Source organism: Micropterus dolomieu, linkage group LG15 (genome assembly GCF_021292245.1).
Source record: "Micropterus dolomieu isolate WLL.071019.BEF.003 ecotype Adirondacks linkage group LG15, ASM2129224v1, whole genome shotgun sequence".
Taxonomy (NCBI): domain Eukaryota; kingdom Metazoa; phylum Chordata; class Actinopteri; order Centrarchiformes; family Centrarchidae; genus Micropterus; species Micropterus dolomieu.
The window spans coordinates 9,959,773-9,983,407 of NC_060164.1; the positions used below are offsets into that span (position 1 = coordinate 9,959,773).

The following is a 23,635-nucleotide window of genomic DNA, read 5'->3' on the forward strand; positions in this document are numbered from 1 at the left end:
TCTGAAAGAAAAAAAATCCATGTAAACTGACTTGAAGTGGGCATAATTTATCAACACATTAGTAACTTTCTGTATATCCGTAGATGTAAATTAACTAAAATTGCTCATCAAATATTATGCATTATCTATTTTAGTTTATTTAAATGTATCTTTTTGAATCTCCGTCCTTATGAATGTAGTATCAAATAATAACATAATAAAATCATTCTATGAAATACAATATTAATCAAAGAACTGCCATATTCATTCATCTTTCAGGCTGAAATGACATTGAAGAAAGTAGATAAATAGACATGGAAAGATGTACAAATTGAGGTGATAACTCAATGTCACTGAAATAAACAAATACTCATCAGGGGCAGTGGGGTTACAGCATCGTAAAAGATGACATATGAAAAGAGATAATGGTGAAAATAGAAAACACCATTACATTCTTTCAGCAAAGAGTGCAGAAATTAATGGAAGAAATCCAAGTAATACTGTTAGAAACTCAGCAAGAGTGTTAGCCGGTATTTCTGGGTATACTTTGTTGTTTGTCAGTGTATTTTTACTTATTTCTGTTGATATCTGGCAAAATATGCACAAGCTGGTATCAACCCTGAAATACTTCCATTGCAGGTTTTGTATATATAGTTTGATATTCATTCACAGTGAACATTTTGGAAATGTGCTCTCCCTTTCCTCAAAATTGAAATGAAATGATGTTGCCTTTCACAGACCATACCCTCTATACTTTTTCTTTGCTTTGCTTTCGCTCCTGTTTTGCTTCTCAGCCGTCAGCTCACATTGTCTCAATCAACAGTAATTGAACTAAAGCAAGAATATGTGGCTTTCCAAATATTGTTTGGTTTAAAGAGTAATGAAGATATATATTGTTTTCAACCCATGTAGCAATCATACAACTATCTGCCTTGAATCCTGAAGCATTCAGTTAGTTAAACCTAGTTCATAAAGCCAGGGTCTTTAACAGAGCAGCTGTACACTTAATCATTAAGAGAGACAATTACAAAGTAAGCCTGCCCAGTGCGTAATAACCTGTTTAAATACAATAACAGCAGGTGACCTCACCTCCCCCCTCACCCCATGGCCACAAATGGACTTTAATAGGAGCTAGTCTCTGTGCTCTAAATGCTAACATTTCTCAGGAAAATAGAAGCCATCAATATAAATCACCAACATCATTATTTTTGATGCTTTCCTTGATATTGATTTGTGACCTATTACTACCCTCTCACTGATCCCAGGGAGCATCTCCCTCACCCAGAAGCCAGCCGTCCTCATTCATTTAGTATTAGCTAATCACCAGTGTGATGATTACAGTTTCTAATCTCATTACAAAATCCATCAGCCCCCAGGCTGGTACGATGATGAGTAAGACTGTACCCTATCTCCATGTTGCAATCAGATAAACCACACCAAATCAGTGAGGCTAGTGACATAACTCTATCACAACTTCCCTCTTTTAATGGCTTCTGAAATTTAGTAGTGGTTTCACTAAGCATTGTTTCTATGAAAGAGTTCCCAGGGCCTGGAAATTAACCAAAGAGTGTGGGCTATACATGAATCAAAAGTAAATGTGAAATTTTGTGGCGACCTTATCTGCTTATGTAAATGTTGTCCCTATCTCCAGGCCTTGTATTTACTTTATTTGCCAGGCAAATCTCTGGACACACGGTGTTTTCTGATCCTGTATTTAGCTTTGATTGTCCCCTGAGATTTTCCTGCCATGGCCAGAGCGACTTGAGACCGCCCTTCCCTCCTTGGCCCTGCCCGACCCTCTTTTCTGCCCAGAGACATGTGCCTTCTCCTCATTGACTTAATGTGCACCCCTAGCTAGTTGGAGGAGGAATTAAACCATTACTATGTCCTGCCAAGAAGCCATGAAATCTAGCTCATACGCAACTTAAAACTGCATTGAATTAGCCCTAGATGAAATGGCCACGGCAAGTATAGTGGTGCAATATCTGTAGTGTGTAAATCATGAAGTTTATGGAGGGTGAGGTGAAGTACAAGGGGAGCGTTTCAGCTGGGGGTTGGGTGGTAAACTGCGATGGCAGATAGGTGTACGGCATTGTGTGAGTGTTACATGAGAGCTCGCTTAAAAGACCTCTGTGTCTCACTTCCCATGGTTTTGTTTAAAAATAGCCTGGCCAACTGAGAGATTTTTCACATACATTCTGTTTGGCCGCAGTTAAGTGGAAGAGTGTTTAAAAGTGTGCGTGTTATAAACCTCTCACTGCATCCCCCCTCCTCGCTCTCTCCTGCTGACACTTTTGTTCCAGGTTCAGTCCATGTGTAAACATTACATGCCCTATATGGTTGGTTAACAACTGCTGTTCATATTGACCTACAGTTTTTGTTTTATATTTGTTTTCCTGTCCAGAAGAAAACAGTTATTTTAACTTTAAATGGGATTGCTTGTGTTTGCTCATTCACTTGTTTTCATTGCATCTCTCTCTGCTGTTAATTCACTCCATTTCCGTGTTTTCTTCTCCCACCCCGATCATGTGGACATGCTTTCAGCTGCCCTAATCTTAGGTTGATGTGACTTGACGTTGCCATTGTTAACTGTTGATTATTCTCTCGTGCTCTTCTCAGCCGTCCTCTCTCATTCACATAACAAGTAATCCCACCATTTTCTCTCTCTTCCCTTCCTCGTGAATAACCATCATCCTCAACGCCCCGTCTCCCAAAATCCCCACCTTTTCTCTGTCTCCACCCCCTAATCATTCCATCTACTGATCCCCATTCTCCACCCACAACCTCCCCGTCCCTCCTCCTCCTCCTCTTGTATTCTGTCTCCCTCTCTCTATCCCCATCTCCTTCCCGTTGTGCCCCTCCCTCTCTGCAGGACTTCTGGCAGGTATGGGGTGTGTGCCGAGCAGCATGTGTGCACCTGAATGAAAAACTGCACTTTGTAGTGACTACCTACTCTCTCCCTGTCATTTAGATGGCCCTACATATATTTCCCCTCCTTCCTCTTATGTCTCTCTGTGTTCTTTCAATTACTCACTCTCGCACTCCTTTGTTGTAATATGGAGGGCATAGCTATTCACTGCTGTTAGTCCAGGGGAACAGCTAAGTAGGTAGTTTTTCTGTATTTACCACATCTCAGCTTCAGGAAATGTGAAACCAGAGTTGTGGCCTCAGTTTTACGGGCACCGTGGATAGGACAGCAGCCAAACTGTGCATTAACGTGTATATTGTAACATGTATATAACAAGAAATCGGTAGACTGGTAATAAAATGTTCAATTCACATCTAGCTTTCCTCTCACTGGGTATACGTGCTATAGGTGAGTATTTTTTTTCTGATTGGCTGGTCAGCAGTTTAAGGTGCAAAAGTACATTAAACTCACGTTGCTGAGCAGCGGTTAGGTCTGTTTCATTGAAAACCATTTTTAAGCAACCTTTAAAGAGGGCCGATGATTCGAGTACAGCAAGTACTGCCTGTGGTGAGTGGCCATGGTATAAGCATAATAATATACTGAGATGTCCAAATATGGAAAATAACTAATTTGGTGGGGGAAACACTGCTCTGCTTGTTCACGTGGTGTTCTTTCCCTCTGCCTTGTCTGTTAATTTCATATTCATGGACACTAATGTCGCTTATGTCACTGACATAAATGTGTATTTGTCCATTTTAGCATTTACTAGCTGCTAGTTTCCAGCGATGCTCTGAAGTGTTTGACCATTGGAGACACGTTTTGTGATTCAGATGTTCTGATATACACATTTATGTTGGAATGTAGAGATAAATGAGCCTTGACCTATAAGCTATCTACTAAATGATTTGGCTTTTTAGCAGGTCTGAAAGCCTCCGTCAATCATCCTGACGTAAAGATAAGCCCAGGGCAGCACAGGGCAGGTTACAACCTGTACACCGCATAATGACAGAAACTAAAGTAGGCACACAACCCATTGTGCATGCACTTGTATCAGATATGCAAACGCAAACTCCGTATTGTTATTGCACAATGTATTGGAGACCTCCCTGGTGCCCTTTATATAGCTCGTTGGTGGCAGCTGTGTACCGTGTCCCCCTGCTGAATTATTGAAAGTGAAGACTTTATACTTTGCCTCTACAACGATTATTAAACGCTATAACACTGCTACATAATTTACACACTAGTCAGAGCCCCAAAGTAAAGTTCAGATACATTTATAGTCGTATTTTGATGTCAAAGCTGAGATGCAAAGAGCTGATAAAATGAGTCATTTATATGGGTCTTGTATTAGAGCCAAATCATAGCATTGCTGTTCCCCTGCACTCCCTCTGCCTTGCTTTATAAACACACATTTTCTCCTCATCTTTTTATCTGTTCTAAGAAATATCAGCTTTAGCTTTCCACATGCTTTGGCACTCTAGCCCTTTCCCCAGCATGCACTGCTCTATTGCCTGTGTCTCACAGAGAAAGTAGCTGGTGGTGGTGCCCCCTCTCTGCGCATGGTGGCATTTTAGGGTAGTTTTGGACCCAGAAAATGGCTATGTTAGCTAACGTCAAGGCTGTATCGATGTGCTTGAAAACCTTCACAAATCCGCCCTCTGGATTGTCCGGATGTCAGTGCTGCATGATTTCTGTAGAGCATGGTTTAGAGTCACTGAAGGCAGGACTTGGTCTGTACATGTGAAATGTATTCTAACTGTTCCTACATGCTGCGGCCCTCTCTGTATGTAAAGCCACAGCATCTGCTGTGTGAGCTGCTACAACTAAGAGCGGACACCTGTCACTCAGAGGGAGTGCGGACGGGGCTGCTCCAATGGAAACGAGCCTCTTGTCTCACCAACTGTCATGTTCACTTTTTCGGATTTCACAGGAAGCTCCCAGGGGACGCTGTTTGGACTGTCATCGCCGTATTTCTCTATCTTTTCACACTGTCTTCAATTCTTACATGCTTTCTTTGCCCTCTCTTGTCACTGTTGGTCTCTGTAAGAGCTCTCACACACATATTTCTCTCTTTCTCCATCTGTTTTCCTCTCCTAATCTACAGTAGAGAGGTTGAGTTGTCTTTACACCTGGTCAGCTAATTCGGTCCCCCCTCTCCTCTTCTGAGACAGCTGCCATTCCCCAGCGACCGAAATTTGTTTATTGAGCGTTCCACATCAGGGTCCATTATTCTGATTGAGCTCCCAGAATAATTATGAGTTATTAACAGTACACCTGCTCTGCAGATAGCCCTGGGACTAGAGATGAAAAGCTAATGCATTAGTGTTCTCTACGCCCACACACCTACAGACTGTGGTGTTTTGGTCCCAAGGAGAAAATGTTCACTCTTGAGCACTCTGGTGGATGAAGGATGGATTTTGGTTGTGCATATATGCTTTCTGTGGTCTTCAAGGCAGCGCACCTAGTATAGAATCAGGTAGTGTGTGAGGTTTTCTTTGGGTCTTGGATGGAGACAGTGCCCTAGTTGCTGCACAAAGCAAGTGCACTTACACACTGTGAGAGCTTTCAGCCGCCATTCAGAAATGTCAGGCTCAGTACCAGGTTGACTTTACCCACAAGCAGGTCGGGCCCCGCCCCCTCTGTCACTTATTCTGCGCTGTCACGTCTTTTTTCTTTTTTTTTTCTTTTTTTTACACATCTCTCACCTGTACAAAAGATGAGAGGGTGCTCAGGAGCAGGTATCACTCGAGTGCACACACACCACATAGAAGAGTGCATACACAAGGAGAGTGGGTGCAGATTCCCTCTCTTTGCAGCTTGAGCTTTTCATCTTAAATTCATCTCTTTGTTGTGGCGCTCAGAGGAGACTGCCCTTATAGCAGAGTCCACGTTCAGTTTGATAATAAATATTTTTAAGATTTAACACAAACTATGTGCCTTTTATATCTAGTTGTTTCATCATGCGCTTCCCTCTTTTACTCTCTCTTTCTCCTCCGCAGCTGCAGTGTTGGACAGGGTCACAGATCTAATCAGTAACGTAGCACTGCAGCTGGTACTGTGGTATTAGAGGGGGCCAAGTCTAAACTGCCATCAGCTCCTATGCCAAGTGCTGGTGGAGCAATGTAAATAGTGAAGCTAGCAGAAAATGGACCGGTGGCACATAATATATAATACGTCACATATATATTTTTTAGTATCCAGATGTCCTTGTTAGAGGCTTGCAATATTGTGTGTTGAATTGTATCTCTGTCAGTCACAGTCACTTCAACAGCTGCCTGTTTTCTTTTATTATGACAGGATGATGATGCTGGATGTCAGAAATCTATGCCTTGTCATCAGCACAGCTGTGATATAATTGAATTTGTCAGAGCAACAGTGCCATGTGGTTGATTTGATCATTTAAAGTTTTTTTTATATTCTATATTTGTTTGGAAGTGAAAGCGAGCTAACAAATGAAGTTAATTTATTAACGCATTGATGAGAGTTTCCTACAGTCAGAGATCGTTGATAGAAGCATATAATTCCTCAATTTTGGATTTAACAATGAAATGTGAGAATCCTGAACACCTTACGCAGTCAGTTTCTAAGTATGGTGTGCTTAGAAAGTGTTTCTTAGCCACTCATGTGAAATGATCAGAAAGAGATTCAGCCCGTTCACATGCATGCCTCTGGCTGTGCTTGACTTGTGTGCATCTCATTTGTTGGACTCTTTAAGCTTGGGCCAGTTGAAATTTCAGCCGGGGCAGCTATCGGGCTGCTCCATAGCCTGGTGCACTGGAGAGATTAGCCCTGACCAAACCCTTAACCCCTGTCTGTGTGTGTATATGACAGCAGTACATTTGACTGCCCCGCTGCAGGCGCCGTCCAGCCAGCAGCTCTGTCAGCACTGTGTTTCTGCCTCAGCTCACAGGCTAGTTCGGTCATTCAGTCCGTCATCTGGACATTGCCTGTGAACTTGGCCGTAGCGTGGCTGACACATACAGGCATGTATGAACACATGAGCAGGCTCAAGGCAGAAATTTACAAAGAAATCACACTCACATACACACAGACAGCTACAGAGTTGACACTGATCAACAGACACACACACTGACTGACGAGGCGTTAGCTGTTAATTAACTTGAGTGCTGCAGCAATTTGGTTTACAGTCATTTGAAGATCAGTGCTTTGGGAAAAATCTAGGATGAGTGTTAAATACTGACTCCAGTGTAGTTGGGATCCTTTGGGTGATTGCAGCAGCATGTTTTCTAGGCATAATCTCCTCTTGGTTGATGAATCAAAATTGATGAAAGACTTAACTGACGGGACACAGAGACAAATTCTGTCTGGGGAATCAAGTGATCTAATCTAATGGGTATCTCTTGTAGATAAAACTTTTACTATACTGTACTTACTTACTTTACTATCGATCTGAATTCTATCTGCATTTTTGTGCTCTTGAATGGCCTGTTGCTGGAGCACCCAGTAATGCACAACTTCAGTGGGAAGCTGAGACTTTCACTAGTGTCAGAAAGATGGAGGATGAAGGGAAAGATGGGACATGATCTTACAGCAGAGCCACAAGCTCCATGGAAGAGGCTTAAAAGGCAAGATAAAATCCGCAGCTTGACATACACCATGCCATACCTCTGTGCCTGCTTGCGAGAGTGCACAGTGTTACTTCATACATTTGTTGGCAAGATGTACGGTATGATAGCACGGTGTTTATATGAGAGAGAGCAAGACAGTGAAAGCTATATTGTCAGCTCAGCAGTGAAGTCTGTGGATACTATGAGAATTATGTTCTCTTCCAGCTGGGACACAAGTTGCATCAGTGTGGACTAAAAGCACTGTGTTTGTGTGTTTTATTTTGTTAGTATGCCCATGCGCACACTCAGATCTCTTCTTTTAACAGCTGAATATGCTATTTGTTTCCACTCTGTGGCCATTATAGTTGGACATCTTTTCTTGAATGTCATTTTGGCTGCTCTGCGGGTGTTTTTGTCCTTGACTGAGGATGCTGGAAAAAGTGAGTTATTATGCCTAATGTGCTCTGAGCCTCTGTTCTGATCATTATAATGAGGCCCAGTGTGTTTATGTCTCTCATGTGCGTAGTTGTGTAGCTGTCTGAGGGCGTGAGTGCATGCTTGCCCATTGAAACACACAATCATTAGAAATCTGGCTCACCTCAGGCCCTGAGGGCTTTCTCTGTGTGTCATTGTTCCAAACTCAGCGGCCAAAACCAACCTCTTTTACTCTAACCCACTCTCACTTTCCCTTTTTACTCTTTCTATATGCAAACACCTAAAAGTCTTCAACTCTTATAGCACCAAGAGTTCAATATAACTCTTGGTGCTCTCATTTTGTTACGTCTGGCTGGCTGTTTCTCTCAACCTAGTTGCACTGCTCCAAAAATAACTTTTTTCTCCTACACTCCCCTCCGACTCCCTTCTCCCCTTATACTGTAAATGTCGATACCATGAATAATAAATGTTACAGTAGAAACCACTATTTTCTATATTTTTGTCACCAATGTGAAAGAGTCAATAGTCAATAGACACAAATTGAGGATAGTGAAATATTTTATAAGCTTATAATAATTGGTTTTAGTACAGTCTGTTTTAAGTGAGGAGGGAGTCGGTTCATGGGGAAAGAATTTAAAGTATGTTATGATATGCTATTAATGGGGATGCCCCAAAATGTTAGTATTCAGATATGTTTTTCCCAATTAATTTCAATCTATGTTCACCCAGCATACAGCTCCGGTGACAGTACTTAGGAAAGATGGAAAAGTAGACAGAGAGTGGGTATAAAATGATTGTTAGAACCGCCTTGGAAGTAGAGCTGCATCATTTTGTATTTTGAGGAAATCAGTCTTTGTTTTATTCTTTCTAGTTTTGTTCAGGCATTGATGTTCAGTGCTTACAAATATTAATTACAGTTTACAGATACCGTAAGACATATTTGAATTCTTCATTTGAGTGGTATCCCCCAATTATCTTGTTTTGAGCAAGCTGTTTTCTGTGTCCATGACTGCACATGCGTGTCTTTGTCGTTCAAGGCCCCTGCTAAAGACAGCAGAGGCCACACAGTTCTCTAACAGTTGTTTCTCCTCCTTCCTCCTCTGAATTGGACCTCTTACAGACGGAGGTAACTCCACGTGGGCTCAGCGTGCCCCCCCCCCCTCCTAAGGCATGCTCCGTCCGTCTGTCCACTCTGTTTGGTGGAGCGTCCTCCTAGTTGGGCACTGTCTTTCAAGCCTCTATCACTGAGTGTGTAGTGTGCATGTGGTTAAGTCTCACTGTTGTGCAGTGCTGTGAATATACACATGCTGACAGAAGAACGTCAGTTAACTGTGTGTGAGTGTGTGTGTGAGTGTGAGAGAGGGCTAAAGTCACTTTGTTTTTAACGATTAAAACATTTGGGTTGTGTTACAGATATGGCTAATCAATAGTGTGTGTTCGTGGTACAGTCTCTCGTAATGTTTTCCCTCTTTTATGTCAGTTTCACACTGTGAGTACAGCTGCTGGTGGATAATGTGTTTTGAACTTTAACTGACCACACTAATTGTTCTTCACTACCACCTTCACCTGCCTGTACTGCTTCATGTGTATGCAGCATTTGCATGACTTTTGTGATAAACCGTCTATCCATCGTCATCCTTATGCACAAGGGCAATTTTAAGTGTGTGTGTGTGTGTGTGTGTGTGTGTTTGTGGAAGTACAGTATATGTGTACGTTTCTGTGTTTGAGCATAGCCAGTCTCTCGATTAGGCTTCACTCTCAGACACACGCACACACACACGCGCAAAGCCACACCTGGGACAACTGGAAAATCTGTAAGGCTTCTGCTGAATCATGTAAAATATTTTTAACATAACTTCTTCCTGTTTTTGTCCTGGCCTTGATGAGCAGAAGATCGCCCAGGAGAGGGAGAAGTTTGCAGATGAGGACAGCATTTTTTACACACTGGGGGAATGTGGCCTTATCTCTTTTTCTGACTACATCTTCCTCACCACTGTGCTGTCCAGTAAGTACATCGTTGAACTGTACAGACATCCCATTCCATCCCACACTCCTAAAATCTTACACACTGATCTTAGATCAAATCCTGAGATGATCTCGTCTGTGTCTTCTGCGCTCTCTGCTTTCTTTCTGCATCAGTTAAGACAGATATTGAAAAGGAGAAAAATATTCCAAGTTGATATTATTAGCCAGGTTACAAAGCTGGCTGCCTGTTCAGTATGATCTCTAGTTCTGTCAAAGTTAATAATGTGTGTCTACCAAGCTAGCTGCCTTGGAGATGCTGCGTGTCACAGAATCAGTTTGTTTTAAGTGGATCGTTGGTGGTGGTGGATGCAGGGAGTCAATTTCACATGAATGCCTCCTTCTAGAATGTGTCAAAGATCATGGTAACAAAAATGAAGCTCTGACTCCTTCCTCTAGTAAACTTTTATCCCCAGCTTAGCTCAGCCATTTATTATAATCCGATCATACGGAGAAAGTCTCCGGGGAAGTTTTCAAGGGCAAGTCATTTTTAATCAGACAGTGCAGGATGCCTTATGGTTGGTTTCAATCCATTTAACACGGACACAAAAAATAGTACATTGGAGGACATATTTTGCCTAACTGTTGCACACATTGGTTCAGGTTTCATAGTGGTGTATATTTACTGCTATTTTAGTTTCAATCCTTTGTCAGATAAAACAAGATTAATCTTAAATATTTCCCTTTAAAAGAGTTGGTTTGTTAAGCAGTAAATGGTTATAGTAGTATTAGTAAAAAATGAAGCATTGAAAAGCATTTAACAAAAAGAGGGCATGTAATGTAGTGTGTAAATATTATAGTTTTATTATTGTTTCAGGCCTTATGCATCTAATTATAAATAAATCATGCATATTGTATTCTGAGGAAGAAAAACGTCAATATGTTCATGGTTATTAAAGGAGCTAGGCGCTGTATAACACACTGGATGGAGGCACCGTTGGTCCATCTATTTCCCATTTTTGTTTGTTCCGCCGTTCTCAGGCTGTGGTTGCTAACACTATGAAATGTTCTGAAAACAAATTTCAGTGACTCGGATCATGTGGTCATTAAAATAAAGTGGGTGTTAATAGCAGAGTTACAGAAAAATGACATTTGCAAAAAGTGTAGAGATTGGGTGGAAAACAGTGATTCGTCATTAATTCAAATTTAGTATTCCAGATTAAGCCATATAAACAGCAGCTCCACTGTTAGCAGAGAGCCAGGGCTGATACTGAAGCAATCACTGTCGTCTAATGGCTATTGGCTCAAAAAAAGAGTATCTACAGAGCCCCACGTTGCACAACTGGGGGTGAGGTGAAAGCTGAAGATGTTGCACAGTTGATGTGTAATGACCGAGACAGTATTGAACTCTTAAGCTGTTTGGGTCGATCCTGTGTGATGTGTTGTTGTTTTTTTTGTTGTTGTAGTATTGATTTCTGAATGTGTTTTGTTACCTGTGATGTCCAGCTCCCCAGAGGAACTTCGAGATCGCTTTCAAGATGTTTGATCTGAATGGTGATGGAGAGGTGGATCTGGAGGAGTTTGACCAGGTGAGACTGTGATCAGCAACACGTCTTGCATACAGTGAGCACACACAAACACGGTTGAAACAGCCAGCCCACACGACTGGACTCTGCTTTAATATCTACAGTAGCTCCTGATTGCATTACAGTAACCAGTAACACACACTGACAGGCAATAAAGGTTGGTCCCTGCATTGATGTGCACCAGTGTGACATTATCTCAGTGGGAAAAGATAAGTGCTGTGCTGTGCATGTGTGATCAGTATTTCAACCACTGGATCTGATAGGCTTTTTGACAGATGTTAATGTAACGCCTCATTATGTAAGTCTTTTGTGCTGCTATGTAATATGAAGCAAACCAGTAAAGTGCTCCGTATTTTAAATCAAGCTAAACGTACACAAACCTCATAGGCTTTTTATTGTGGGCAGTTGTCGAATTAAATAATTAAAAAAATGTTTTTACATGGGACTCCCTACATCCTTAGGTCCAGAGCATCATTCGTTCCCAAACCAGCATGGGCATGCGCCATCGTGACCGCTCCACCACAGGAAACACCCTGAAGACAGCCGGCTGCAGCTCTGCTCTCACAACCTACTTCTTTGGTGAAGACCTGAAGGGCAAACTCACCATAGGCAGCTTTCTGGAGTTTCAGAGGAAACTGCAGCATGATGTGCTCAAACTAGAGGTAATGAAAGAGGAAAGTGAATAAGAGGAGAAGGAGAATATTCTACTGAGAATAATCATCCACTGGTTTACTGCACTATTGTAGGCAGTCATAATGAATTCATTTGAATGTTACGGCTTTGCTGTAATCTTAAATCTTAGTCTCCTCTGCACCATATTCAGGGACTAGGCATGAAAATGGACAGGTTCTTAACTCAGAGGAAGTAAATATTACTGTCTCTTACATTTAGTCCAAACAAACAAATAAACTAAAAGATGTTGAAGAGTCAGGGGAGAAGCAACGACAGGTGAGCGTCATGCACAAAACAACGGTCACAACACAATAGAATGACAGATGTACTGAGTGGATTGTCTGTCAGCACTGGACAGTGTCAACTTATGTCTCCCCTCACCGACACAGGATAGGGATGCAACGAATGTTTGGCCACCGAAATTAACCGGCAAAAAATAGCAAAGAAAGCACTGTCGGTGTTCGGCCTAATACATCAAAAGACCGAATAAATTTTACCAAACAATTACGTTGACATGTCGGCAGTGTGGAAGCATATTAAAGTGTCAGAGAAAGACGCAAAAATCACTGTTTTGCAGATACTGTTCTGCTGAATTGTTCCTAGCACACCCACTCCATCCGAGGCTGACTTCTCACAAAGAAAAGGCAACCAAGGTCTGACCCACTTTGAGTGTTTCTGTCACTTGAGAAGGCGATTAATCTAGCCACACATAAGTTCGGGGTGCACACGTATTAAAGCCTTTATGGTAAATCCACTGAAATGGACCAGAGCGAGCTGACAGGCAGGTTAGTGACTTTATCCTGTCATTTTCTCTCTTTACAAAGACAGTTGCAGTATGAGAGTCCTACGTAAAGAGAGATTATGAAGTCTTCATTATACGCGATACGAAAACCACATAGAACAGTATTTATCAAACTGGGTCAGATTTGATGAATATAGTGCGAGGATACACATGTGTCAACGACCGGTTTTCAAAATAAGGTCTGTACAGGATGGAAATAAGATTAATTGGATTATATTCACAGAAAGTATAAAACATAGTACATGTCCATTAAAGAAAACTTTACTTTACTGGACCCTCTTGGGCCTCGGACCCAACCACCATAGTCTCTCCAAATCCAGTGGGAAACGCCTAAAAAACACATTTTGACTATTTAATTTATGCAATGGTAAAAAAAAAAAAAATACTTGTTCGGTATTCTGCAAATTTTTTCATCATCTTCGGCTTCGGCCAAGAATTTTCATTTCGGTGCATGCCTAGAATAGGAGCGTTTCTCCTGTTTGAACACTTGCAACCACTCTGGCGACTGCTGAAATCTAAATGAACAAAATATGTTGGTTGGGTGGCTCAACTACGTAATGTGTCGTTGTGTGCAATGGGTGAATAGAATCTGCAGACACACGATGCATACAGCAGCAGAACAATATGTAGTGTTTACAAGAGTAAACACTAAGAGCTTCAGTTTACAAGCTATTAGCAAGTTGGACAGACAAACCACGACATTTTCCCTCATTACAAAGTCCCCACATCTTGCATTGAGCTAAAGGTTAACTTACCCTGCATTTGCTATGAAGCGATTTTCTTCAGTCAAGGTTCCCTTTAGTACTCTTGTAAAAAAAAAAAAAAAAAAAAAAAAAAAAAACTAAATACAACCAGACCAGTGGAAAATTCTCTAGAGCGCTGTCGATGCCATGTTTTTATTGACCCAGAACAAACCTACGCCTGCGTCTGGGAGACTGGTGCTAACTATGGTTGATGCTGGACAGCCTTTACAGTGAGTTTTTCAGAGGGCGGTAATTGCACACGGTTTTAATAATGCTTAGAATTTAAAACGGTAACACTAACCGTTGGGAACTTTACTATGGTTTGTCATTAAACCAGTAACCATTCCATCCCTACAGTCATCTTAAGCTCCAAGAATAGGACTCGAGTCAGAGAATCTAGCATTAAGAAAATTTGTCAGGTCTTAATGATACCACAATGCTCAGAGAGGGCAGTCATAACACCACAGGTAAGGTTGACACTAACATGGGTGATCCAATTCTTGCGAGTCCTACGCTCCTATCTTTCTTTTTTTGCTGAGGCTGCAGTTCACCATAGGTCCTATTTCACCAGCTGGAGCTGGGGTTTTTTGCAGCACGCTGAACTCATTCTCTCACTTATGTTTGTAACTCTTTTAATACCTACCCTTTTTTGATGAATTCCCCAGTAAAGCTGGAAATACAATATAGTTTGCATAATTTAAGCTTTAAGCATAATTTAAAAATTTTCAAAACACTGGGATGCACATTTGACTGTTTTTATTAAGCCTATATGTATGTACATGCATAATAAATGTCAGAATAACCAGACCTACTGTTCTTAAAGAGGCTATAATCAGTATTTTTATAGAGACAATGTGTAAACTGTGACAAAGGGGTTGCTCATAGTGATGAACCTACAGAGAATTATCACCTGAATCTGCAGCTCCCCTCGACTTTACGGAGCTTTATAGAGAGTTTCAGATCATTGTTTAGTTGTCAGTCCTCGCCACGCATGTGTCACTCTTAGCTGCAGTAGGCATCTGTTTTCAGAGAAAACGCTTAAAAAAAACTCACTATACACACTACCTGCTCAGCACCAAACAGGAGACAGACAAAGTTAGCAACTTTGGACCTGATATTTCCTGAGGGAGTTGGTGGAGACCAAAACAGAGCTAAAAGAGAGTAACTATTAGACTTGCATTCAGGTGGCCAGAAACACGACTCCAAATGAATGATAATCTCGTTACGTAAGCTGCTTGATGTGTAAATGAGCAACTGTTAGAATGTCAATGTTGTGACTTGACGTCCTCCACAGGTGCACGAATGGTCGGGTTACGCTTGAAATCTTCCCACCACGCTTATTTTGGCTTAGTCATGATCTCCCTCTCGCAAGTGCAACAACTTAACATTTTGAGAGGTGAGCACGTTCAGAGAGAAATGAGGGAGTGATTGTCGAACAGCCTCAGACATAAATCAACTGGATAGACCTGACAGCCAAGGCCTGCTGCTGTTAAGTCATGTTTTTGTGGAAAATTGTAAAAAAAAAAAAAATGCACATGCAGATTTAATGTCACAGGTGCCAGCTCCAAGCATGATTCAGCTTGAAGTCTGACACCAGTATTTACTGTTTCTCATCTCACCATGCCCTCCTCCTCCTATTAATTTGTTTGTCCCCCTGCATAGCACTAAATCTTCCTGTGTTCCCCCCCCCACAGTTCGAGAGGAACGATCCTGTGAACGGCAGAATCACGGAGAGACAGTTTGGGGGAATGCTGCTGGCCTATAGTGGCGTCCAGTCTCGTAAACTCAAGCAGATGCAGAAGGGCTTGAAGAAGATGTTTAAGGATGCACAGGTAGATAAATCTGCGTACTCTTATTCACACTTTCATAAAACTCTGAGATAAATGATTGGTACTCCGTGGTTATTTATAATAATAATAATAAAATCAGCATTAAAAAATACAATAACAGCAATAATGTATAAAAACAGCATACGATAATAGTGAGATTTGAGAAGAGATTTAAAAGAGCCCACTGAGTTTCAAAGAGTTGACAAAGAGATTAATGTAAAATTAGTAAATGAAGTGTGTGTGGGCATGTGTCCGTGCCAATCTCTCTGAGGTTATTGTTAAAATGCTGCCTAATCTCCACAATTTTGTTAGAAAAGTTCTTTACATTTTTCTGGTGCTAGATTTGGTGGTGTGAGTGTTTTAACTAATTGGCCTACATGCGAGGACAGATGGCATACGCCCGGAGGGAAAAGGAGATTGTACTGGGACATTGTGAGTGTGTGAGAGAGACAGGACGAGAGATAACACACCGCTGGGAGAGGACAGCAAAGCCTGACATCATCCACCTGACCGCCACTTACTTTCCCGAACTCCTCTACCTTCCACTGTCTCTGCTTGTACACAGAGCAGCATGTGTCAGCACAAAGGACACGATTAGTCCTGCATTTCTCTTTGAGCTTCTTAATAAGCCCTTTCTCAGTCAGTGTGTCCGCAGCATCACACTGATTGTTCCGGGCTTTGTTCTCGTCCTCATTTGCTCTTCCAATCAATCAACTGCTCCTTATTCAGGTTCGTTTACTTCAGGCTGAGGAGTACCATGCGAGCGTTTGTTAGAAAAATCTTCCCTTTTTCGCCTAGAGATTCTTTCACCCAACACCAGCGCATTACTCTAAAGCAAGTAAAATGGCTCAACTGGGACAGACCAAACAGAGGAAAACTGTAAAAATATTCAAGATGTAGAGGCTTGCTGCCAACTTAGGTATATGCCAATCCCTTTCCTATTTCCAGTGCTTCGCATGAACTTTGGTTTCAAGCTGGTTCTGCTTCACTGTAATGAGCCCCATCAGTCAACTGACTCAAGATACGCCCATGCATATCCTATCCCCAGAGGTGTCGTAGCGAAATACCCCCCACACACACACACACACACACATACACACACAAACAAAAAGATAGTAAGCATCACATATTATCTTGTTCGGATACATTAAAACACCACAGATGTCAGACTAATCTATGATAAGGCAAGTTTGATGGTTAAATGCAGCGATTAGTAGAGAAAAGAAAAGCGAAAGCAGGGTAGCTGCTGTTCCTCCCAGGCATAAGGAAAAAGATGAGGCTAGGTGCTGCCAGGATTGTGTCTCTCTCTTTCACTGGTTACCTTCTTTTTCCATCCCACTGTCTGTCTCTCAGCATTGGAATAACCTGCAATGTAAATGAGAGAAGTGTTATTTACTGCCTAAGACCAGCTGCTCACTTTTCTTTGCAAATGAGCTCATCAGCAGTGTGTGGCAGCTGTATGACTCCGCGTCTGTTTATATGTGTGCACGTGTGTCTTAGACCGTCTGTTCACCCGTGGTACACTGTTTATCCATGTGTGTCACCTGCTTCTGCCCAATTCCCACCGTCATTTGTGTCACACTGCTGAGCAGCTCCCAAAAATCTCATTGTGCAGTCGCAGCTATTGTCATGAAAATGCCCAGCCCCTTTTTATTCCAATATATATATTTTCCCATCTTGTGCAGGGCATCACATTTGAGGAGGTGGAGAATTTCTTTACTTTCCTGAAGAACGTGAATGACGTTGACACAGCCCTGAGTTTCTACCACATGGCTGGAGCCTCCATAGATAAAGGTACACCCACATTTGCCCTTTTTCCTCTGACATTCTCTCTTTCCTTCTAATTACTCCCACTGTTGTCACTTTCATCCTCTTGTCTCTAAGAGCTGTTAACAGTTAGCCAGCCAGATCGGCATTTCGCATCTCTTTTTGCCTGGCTTTGCTCCCAAACCTTGCTCTGCAATTTGTCATCTGTTTGTCCATCCATTCATCTACCGCCTCTTCTTCCAAGCCTGCGGGAGAGCGCATGCTTAAATCCAACACGCACTCACACACGACAGCTCACTTCCTACTTGACAGTGCAGTGATGGAGAGGACTGTCGGAACTGAGCTGACCTCAGTCATTACATGGTTGCTCTTTACGTCCTAAGCTCCAGGAATGGTGTATTTCACCTCTAAGCTGGTGGCTGGAGGAAAAGTTTAACACTTCCAAAGTACCCTAAAGCAAGATGTTAAAATGGTAATCCTTAAGATTTTCTTCACAATAAAAGCCACCTATTGTTCGCTTTAATGTGAAGCAACTGCAGTAGGATGCTCCGTTTGCTGTGGTGCTGTATTCAGTTACTTCTAGTGCAAACAGTCAGGCTGTTATCAATTAACTACAATTATACTGGATTACATGCGTGCATCGATTCCTGTGAAATCCTCTTTTTTGGAATTTGAATCTGCTGTGGAAATGACAGATTCCGCCACTATAAATGAAACCTACCATATAAAGACTAATTACTGTGGAAATGAATTGAATGGCTGTTGCAGAGAAGATGCCGACCATAAATTGGGTCATAAATGGGGTTTAATTACATGAATATCTTAAGGATTATCTGTTTAATTACCAGACAGAGTAGACTGTCGATGACTCTGCATTCTCGCTCCTGTAGAATGTGTCTACAATGTTGATTCAACAAGACCAAATGGTGTGTCAAATCAGTCATTAAATTAGTCTTATTTCCGTTATCCTCCTCAACACATTCATTTTTACTGGATCCATTCGTCTGCCAGATCCTAACAATGAAAGTCAATTTAATGTTAGAGCAGCACAGGCACCGAGGACCTGTAGCTTTTATAATAAGGCAATTGTTGTGATGAGTCAATGTTTTCTTCATTTATTGCAGTGATACAGCACTTCAGTAGGCCTCCATGTATTGTCTGTCAGCACGTCCGTTAGCTCTGATTGACTGATGAAATAGCTGCTGCTTTAAGGGGTATGCAGCGCCGACCCTGAGGTGCTCTTTTCCACCTTATGGTTTCAGCCGCATGTCTCTACAGTAACAAGCCGTGTGTGTCTGTCTGTGTTGGTATGTTTGTGAGTGTGTTGTGGGAGGGTGGTATTGATAACCTCAGGCTGCTGAGGGTACGTGGCGAGCTGCCAGGCATGCTGCTCCAAATGATCTCCGTCCTCCCATCGTCTGCACAGTGAAACCGTCTCCCTGCTCTTCGAGCCTAAAGGAGTCTGTTTCTCTTTGTCCTATCTTTCATCTTTTCCATCTCACTCTCAAATCCAATGATTTCACACTTTCTTAGTACAGTTTCTCATATGTGGGTGTGTTATCTGGAGCTGCACGTAGCCTTTCTTAAAGGTAAAATAGAAGGCCACTCATGAGATTCTTGGTGAAGTGATTCAGCAGTTTTTTTTGTCTTCCCATTTGCAGGGAGTGTTTGTCAGATGATATTCTTTTCATCCCAGCCCTCTCCCCTTTCTCATCCTCCTCTCTTTTTCTTTAGCTTTGCTTCCACTTGTGTGCCCTTTGAAGTCTGATAATCAATCATTCCGGTTGAGACAATGGCGGTTTTCATCATTTTATCATCTATTTACTTTTCTGAAATGCCCCTGAGGCGATTTTTTTTTTCTTCCCTGTCTCCATTTCCATTTCTTACTCTGTACACCTCCATCCCCTCCTGTCTTTGTCTCATTCCTCTCAGCCAGCCTCATTCTCAGCTGATGCTGTCTGCTCCTCTTGCTCCTCTCACTCCTCTCAGCCCCTTTCTTTTTTCATTGTCGTGTCTGTCAGATAGTCTCCCCGGTGAAAGGGAGCCCTGCCTGCCATCGATCGCAAGCAGTTTGATTGTGCAAAATGTCTTCCACATGGGCCATTTATGAACTGGCTTGTGTGACTTCTATTACTCTCTTCCACAAATGGTGAATCGCTCTATCTGTGCTTCCCTCCCTCTGTGTCTCAGTGACCATGAAGCAGGTGGCCCGAACCGTGGCCAAAGTGGAGCTGTCAGACCACGTGTGTGATGTGGTGTTCGCTCTGTTCGACTGTGATGGTAAGTACCTGGCTGGTTCATTGTAGCTCTTCTCTGCAAATAATTATGGAGAGCAAATAATTCCTCTGCTTACAGGTGGAAACCATCAATAAATGGATGAATTCACTGTCCTCCTCTTACTTACCCCTTATTTCATCATCTCTCCCCTGCCTCTGCCCCTCTCTCCCACCTTCTCTCCCCCTGTCTGTCTTCCTCAGGGAACGGAGAGCTTAGTAATAAGGAGTTCATAGCCATTATGAAGCAGCGGCTGATGCGTGGATTGGAGAAACCTAAGGACATGGGCTTCACTCGGCTGGTGCGTGCCATGTGGAAGTGCGCCCAGGATACCGCCTGGGATTTTGCCACACCGAAGACATAATATAGACAGGAGGCAACGTGAGAGCGGGAGAGAAAGAAAGCGAGTGAATGAAGCAACAACACCGGTAGCATCAAAGGCCTTCTCCTTCAATAGGTCTCAAGAAAAATTTAAATAGACAATTAATGCAGTGAAATCACTGGCACCGCAGCTCTGATCAATCATTAACGCATGTTGCTGTAACATTGTGGCCGAAGCATGCTGACACAGCGCAGTCTGTCCTGAAATGTTACTCCAGTCTTGTCTGTCTTAAGTCATCATAGGTGTTTGTATATTTTAAAATATACAAAGTTTGTATGTTTATTTTTGCTATATTATACAGAGGATTGCAGTGTCAGCAGATTATTTATTGAACGCTAAAGACAGAACTTTTGTGTCTGTATTTAACACATTCTGCTGCTAAAAGGCGAGACAAGTGGAATCCATCTTATTTGACCTTCAGCTGTATAAATGCCGCAGTATGTCTGTCCTGTACTGACAACAGACCCTTAGTTATTTCTTTGGCGGGACAGAGAGCAGAAGTCTGTAATCTTGTTAGCGCCTCCTCGTTCAGTCTGCTAGCTCCAGCTGCGTCTTTGCTCCTATCATTTTGTACCCATAAAAGATCAATGATGCTTGCCTTGCTCTGCAATGTGTTTTTCAAAGTGTGTATTCTTCTAATTATTATTGCTCACTGCAACACTTTATATAAGATATATGTTAGAAGAAATGCACTATTAAAGATGTTTTTAATAATGTAAAACTTATTAAGCTTTTATTTACGAATGACTGTTCGACTTGTAAGTTGGATTGTTTTCCTGCCATGTTCTCATTTTCACCTTTTGACTCAGAGAAAAGCACAGTGGGGGATTAGCGAGACTAATCCATGGGAATCCATTGAACTCATTTTGTGTGTGTGTGTGTGTGTGTAATGTGTGCGTGTGTGTGTGTGTGTAATGAAACGGGGTGTAACATTTTCAGACGAAAATGCACAGCTGATTGTATGCATTTGAGTGTGTGCCAGAGGAAGAAAGAGATGGTTATGTGTGTGTGCAGGAGCAGTCAGCAGTTTTGTCTAATTGAAATGGACAGGATGGGCAGTCTTCTGCCTCTGCTGCCCATTAAAAGATTGTACTGCCGCCCCTTCGTACACACACTGTGTTGCATTGGCCTGAAACGAGCTGGCTTGCTCTCGTTGCGACTGACTGACAGACTGTAGTGGTACTCAGGAGTGATTGCTTGGCAAGAGATGAGGTGGAAGGGCCTCTCTTCAGTATTCCTCACTCCTGTTATTTCCACAGCTTAAGTCAGTCATTACAATCACATGGAACTTAAAATGATTTTTAACTGAACTTTTAATCCTCGCTGTTGCATCAACTGTTAGAACACTCACCTGTAAATATAAAGGTGCAGTCCTGTGGAAACTATCACCAAAACATTGACTACAGCCTTCTTTCCTGCTTTGTGAAAATACGCTAATCCAACGGGGTTTTAAATGCATTTAGTTTAAGATTCAGGAGGATTTTCTCAAACCGCAATGGAACAGAATTTTTAAAACTTCAAAATCACTAAAATTGGATACATGGTTTGTCTTCACAATAACTAGCAACTAGTCATTTTCATGGTTGACTAGTATGTTGATTACCTTATTTTTTTTTTTAATTCATTGATTCATCATTTAGTCTGTACAGTGTCAGAAATACTGTGGAAATGCAATCATATTGCTTGTTAAATCCAACCAACCATCCAGCAAATCACATTTAAGAAGCTGAACCCAGTAAATGTGTGGATTTTTTGCCTGATAAATGACTAACAATTAATGTATTGTGAAAATGTTGATTGATTTTCTCTTAGTTGACTAATTGAATACTAATAGCTAATAGCAGCAACACTGGTTTTCTTTTTGCTTTCAAGTCCTAAAGGCTCCTGTAGCTCGCATTGGCTTCAGAGTTTCCAACATGCTGCCAGCAACATTGCCTCTAACTGCATTGAGTCTCTCAGCAATAGTTCCGTCTGCACTGAAAAATTGCCCAGTAACAGCTCTGCAGTAGCTGTACTGCAGCCCCCCCTTCTCAACAGCTCAGCCATGTAAACCCCGAGCAAGCACGCTCTGTCAGATTTCCCTGCATGGTGAGCAGTGAAGCAACGCTCAATGGTTAACTGTTGTCAGACTTTGGGAAGGGGGTTATATTTGGAGTGATTGCAGACCTCCCTCCTAAGTCAACAGCTCTTTATGTGTAGGCACAGAAATGTACACATTTCCTCGGTGGGTAGATGCATTAACTGTATGGACAGTGCATGTGCTGTTGGTCATGTGTGCATGGAAATTAAGCTTTTTCTTCACACTGAATGTGGTGAGTGTGTGACTCATTAAGCCATGTGTTGTGTGCCATCTGTCATGTATTATAAGTTAATGCAAAAATAATAAACTTATTATTATTGCACCAATGAAAGAACAGAGTTAGCCCAGTCTTCCTTATAGTAAATCTGAAGTGTTCAGCCTAAAGACCACTTTGCCCACTTCTCTGTAAGAAGTCAAAAGGAACATTTTCAAATAAGTCTGAAACTAACTGGCAAGTGGTTTAAAGTTGCTAAAAGGTGAGTTATCTTGTCTCTGCAGATTTAACTACACAATGAAAGCAAGAAGCTTTCTACCAAGGCCCGTGGAAAAGGAGATAGAGGAACCGGGGGGGGGGAAGAGAGAGAGAGTCATTCAGTTTCTGTTACAATCCACCAGCTGCTGTCACTGTCAAGAACCAGCAGGTTTTGTTGACAACATGGAAAGAAAACTACATATCTTTGCTTTGAAAGAGCCATGAGAGACAGGAGCTGCTAAAAATCGTTTCAGGGTTACCTCTGCTGTACTGTAAAAATATTCTGACAAATCCAGGATCCAATATAAACAAGGAAAAGCTGTTTAGACTGGCAGGTTCTGGTGGGAAGCATGTCGGGAGTGTCATCGACTTAACTGTAAACTGAAATGTGTTTACAGATTGCATTTTGAATTATATGGATGGCAAAAATTGGCCAGATTTTAAGAAAAAAATGGTGTCAGTTATGAGTGCAAAAAGAGTTATAGCAGTTAATTGGAAGACAATAATATAAATGACAAATTTATGGCTACAAACTTTATATGGAATATGTATAATCATGAGCCATCGTTAGGTTGGAGGTGTGATGGGCGTGCAATTCAAGAATAGTTTCATTTTTTACTCTTTCCTGTACCTGACCTAATACATCCGGTATTTGTCTCCTTTCTGAGCATTAATCAAAAAAAGAAATGTGTTTAGTTGCCAATAAATATGATTAGACCAAGAATTGAGGTGTGGAACCCCAAATACGATATTTAAAGGAGTTGATAATGAATATTTATGATATGTAATGATATTTATGGTTATACAGAACATTTTATAGAAGGTAAAAGGTGAACCAATCCAGATCAGATACAGTAATACCAGTTATTGACAGTATCAAAGCTGTTTAAAGAAGTTGGTTGCAAAGTGAAGCCTTATCTCTTTGCAAGAGCAGTTAATATACTGCTGCAATTTAAACTGAAGATAATTTGGTCCAAAAACCTAAAATATTTGTGAACATTGGAGAAGTCTTTGGGTTCCAGCTTTCTTTTCTTCTAGTGAAGATAAAGTGGCAAGAAAGCTTTTCATAGTTAATAAAAGACTAGAAATAATTGTGTACACGACCTCACTGAGTAAGAAAATTGAAACATATTCCTCTGTATTTTGTAACGGAGTGTACTAGTTTGTCTGGAATAA

General features: G+C 41.6%; 1 protein-coding gene across 7 annotated transcripts in view; it reads left to right on the forward strand.

Annotated features, from left to right (window-relative positions):
• micu1 (mitochondrial calcium uptake 1) overlaps positions 1-20,628 on the forward strand; it is a 34,153-nt gene extending 13,525 nt beyond the window's left edge. Inside the window, exons 6-14 of one of the 7 annotated variants that reach the window (XM_046070637.1) lie at positions 2,852-2,863; positions 5,400-5,402; positions 9,778-9,895; positions 11,359-11,441; positions 11,900-12,100; positions 15,350-15,487; positions 17,170-17,278; positions 19,442-19,531; positions 19,729-20,628. In XM_046070637.1, the coding sequence (XP_045926593.1) occupies positions 2,852-2,863; positions 5,400-5,402; positions 9,778-9,895; positions 11,359-11,441; positions 11,900-12,100; positions 15,350-15,487; positions 17,170-17,278; positions 19,442-19,531; positions 19,729-19,889 (915 nt within the window). In that variant the 3' untranslated portion in view covers positions 19,890-20,628. Of the gene's footprint in view, positions 1-2,851; positions 2,864-5,399; positions 5,403-9,010; positions 9,059-9,777; positions 9,896-11,358; positions 11,442-11,899; positions 12,101-15,349; positions 15,488-17,169; positions 17,279-19,441; positions 19,532-19,728 lie in introns of all 7 variants that reach the window. The other 6 variants (XM_046070634.1, XM_046070636.1, XM_046070639.1 and 3 more) reach the window with 6 other exon arrangements.
• Positions 20,629-23,635: the final 3,007 nt, after the last annotated feature.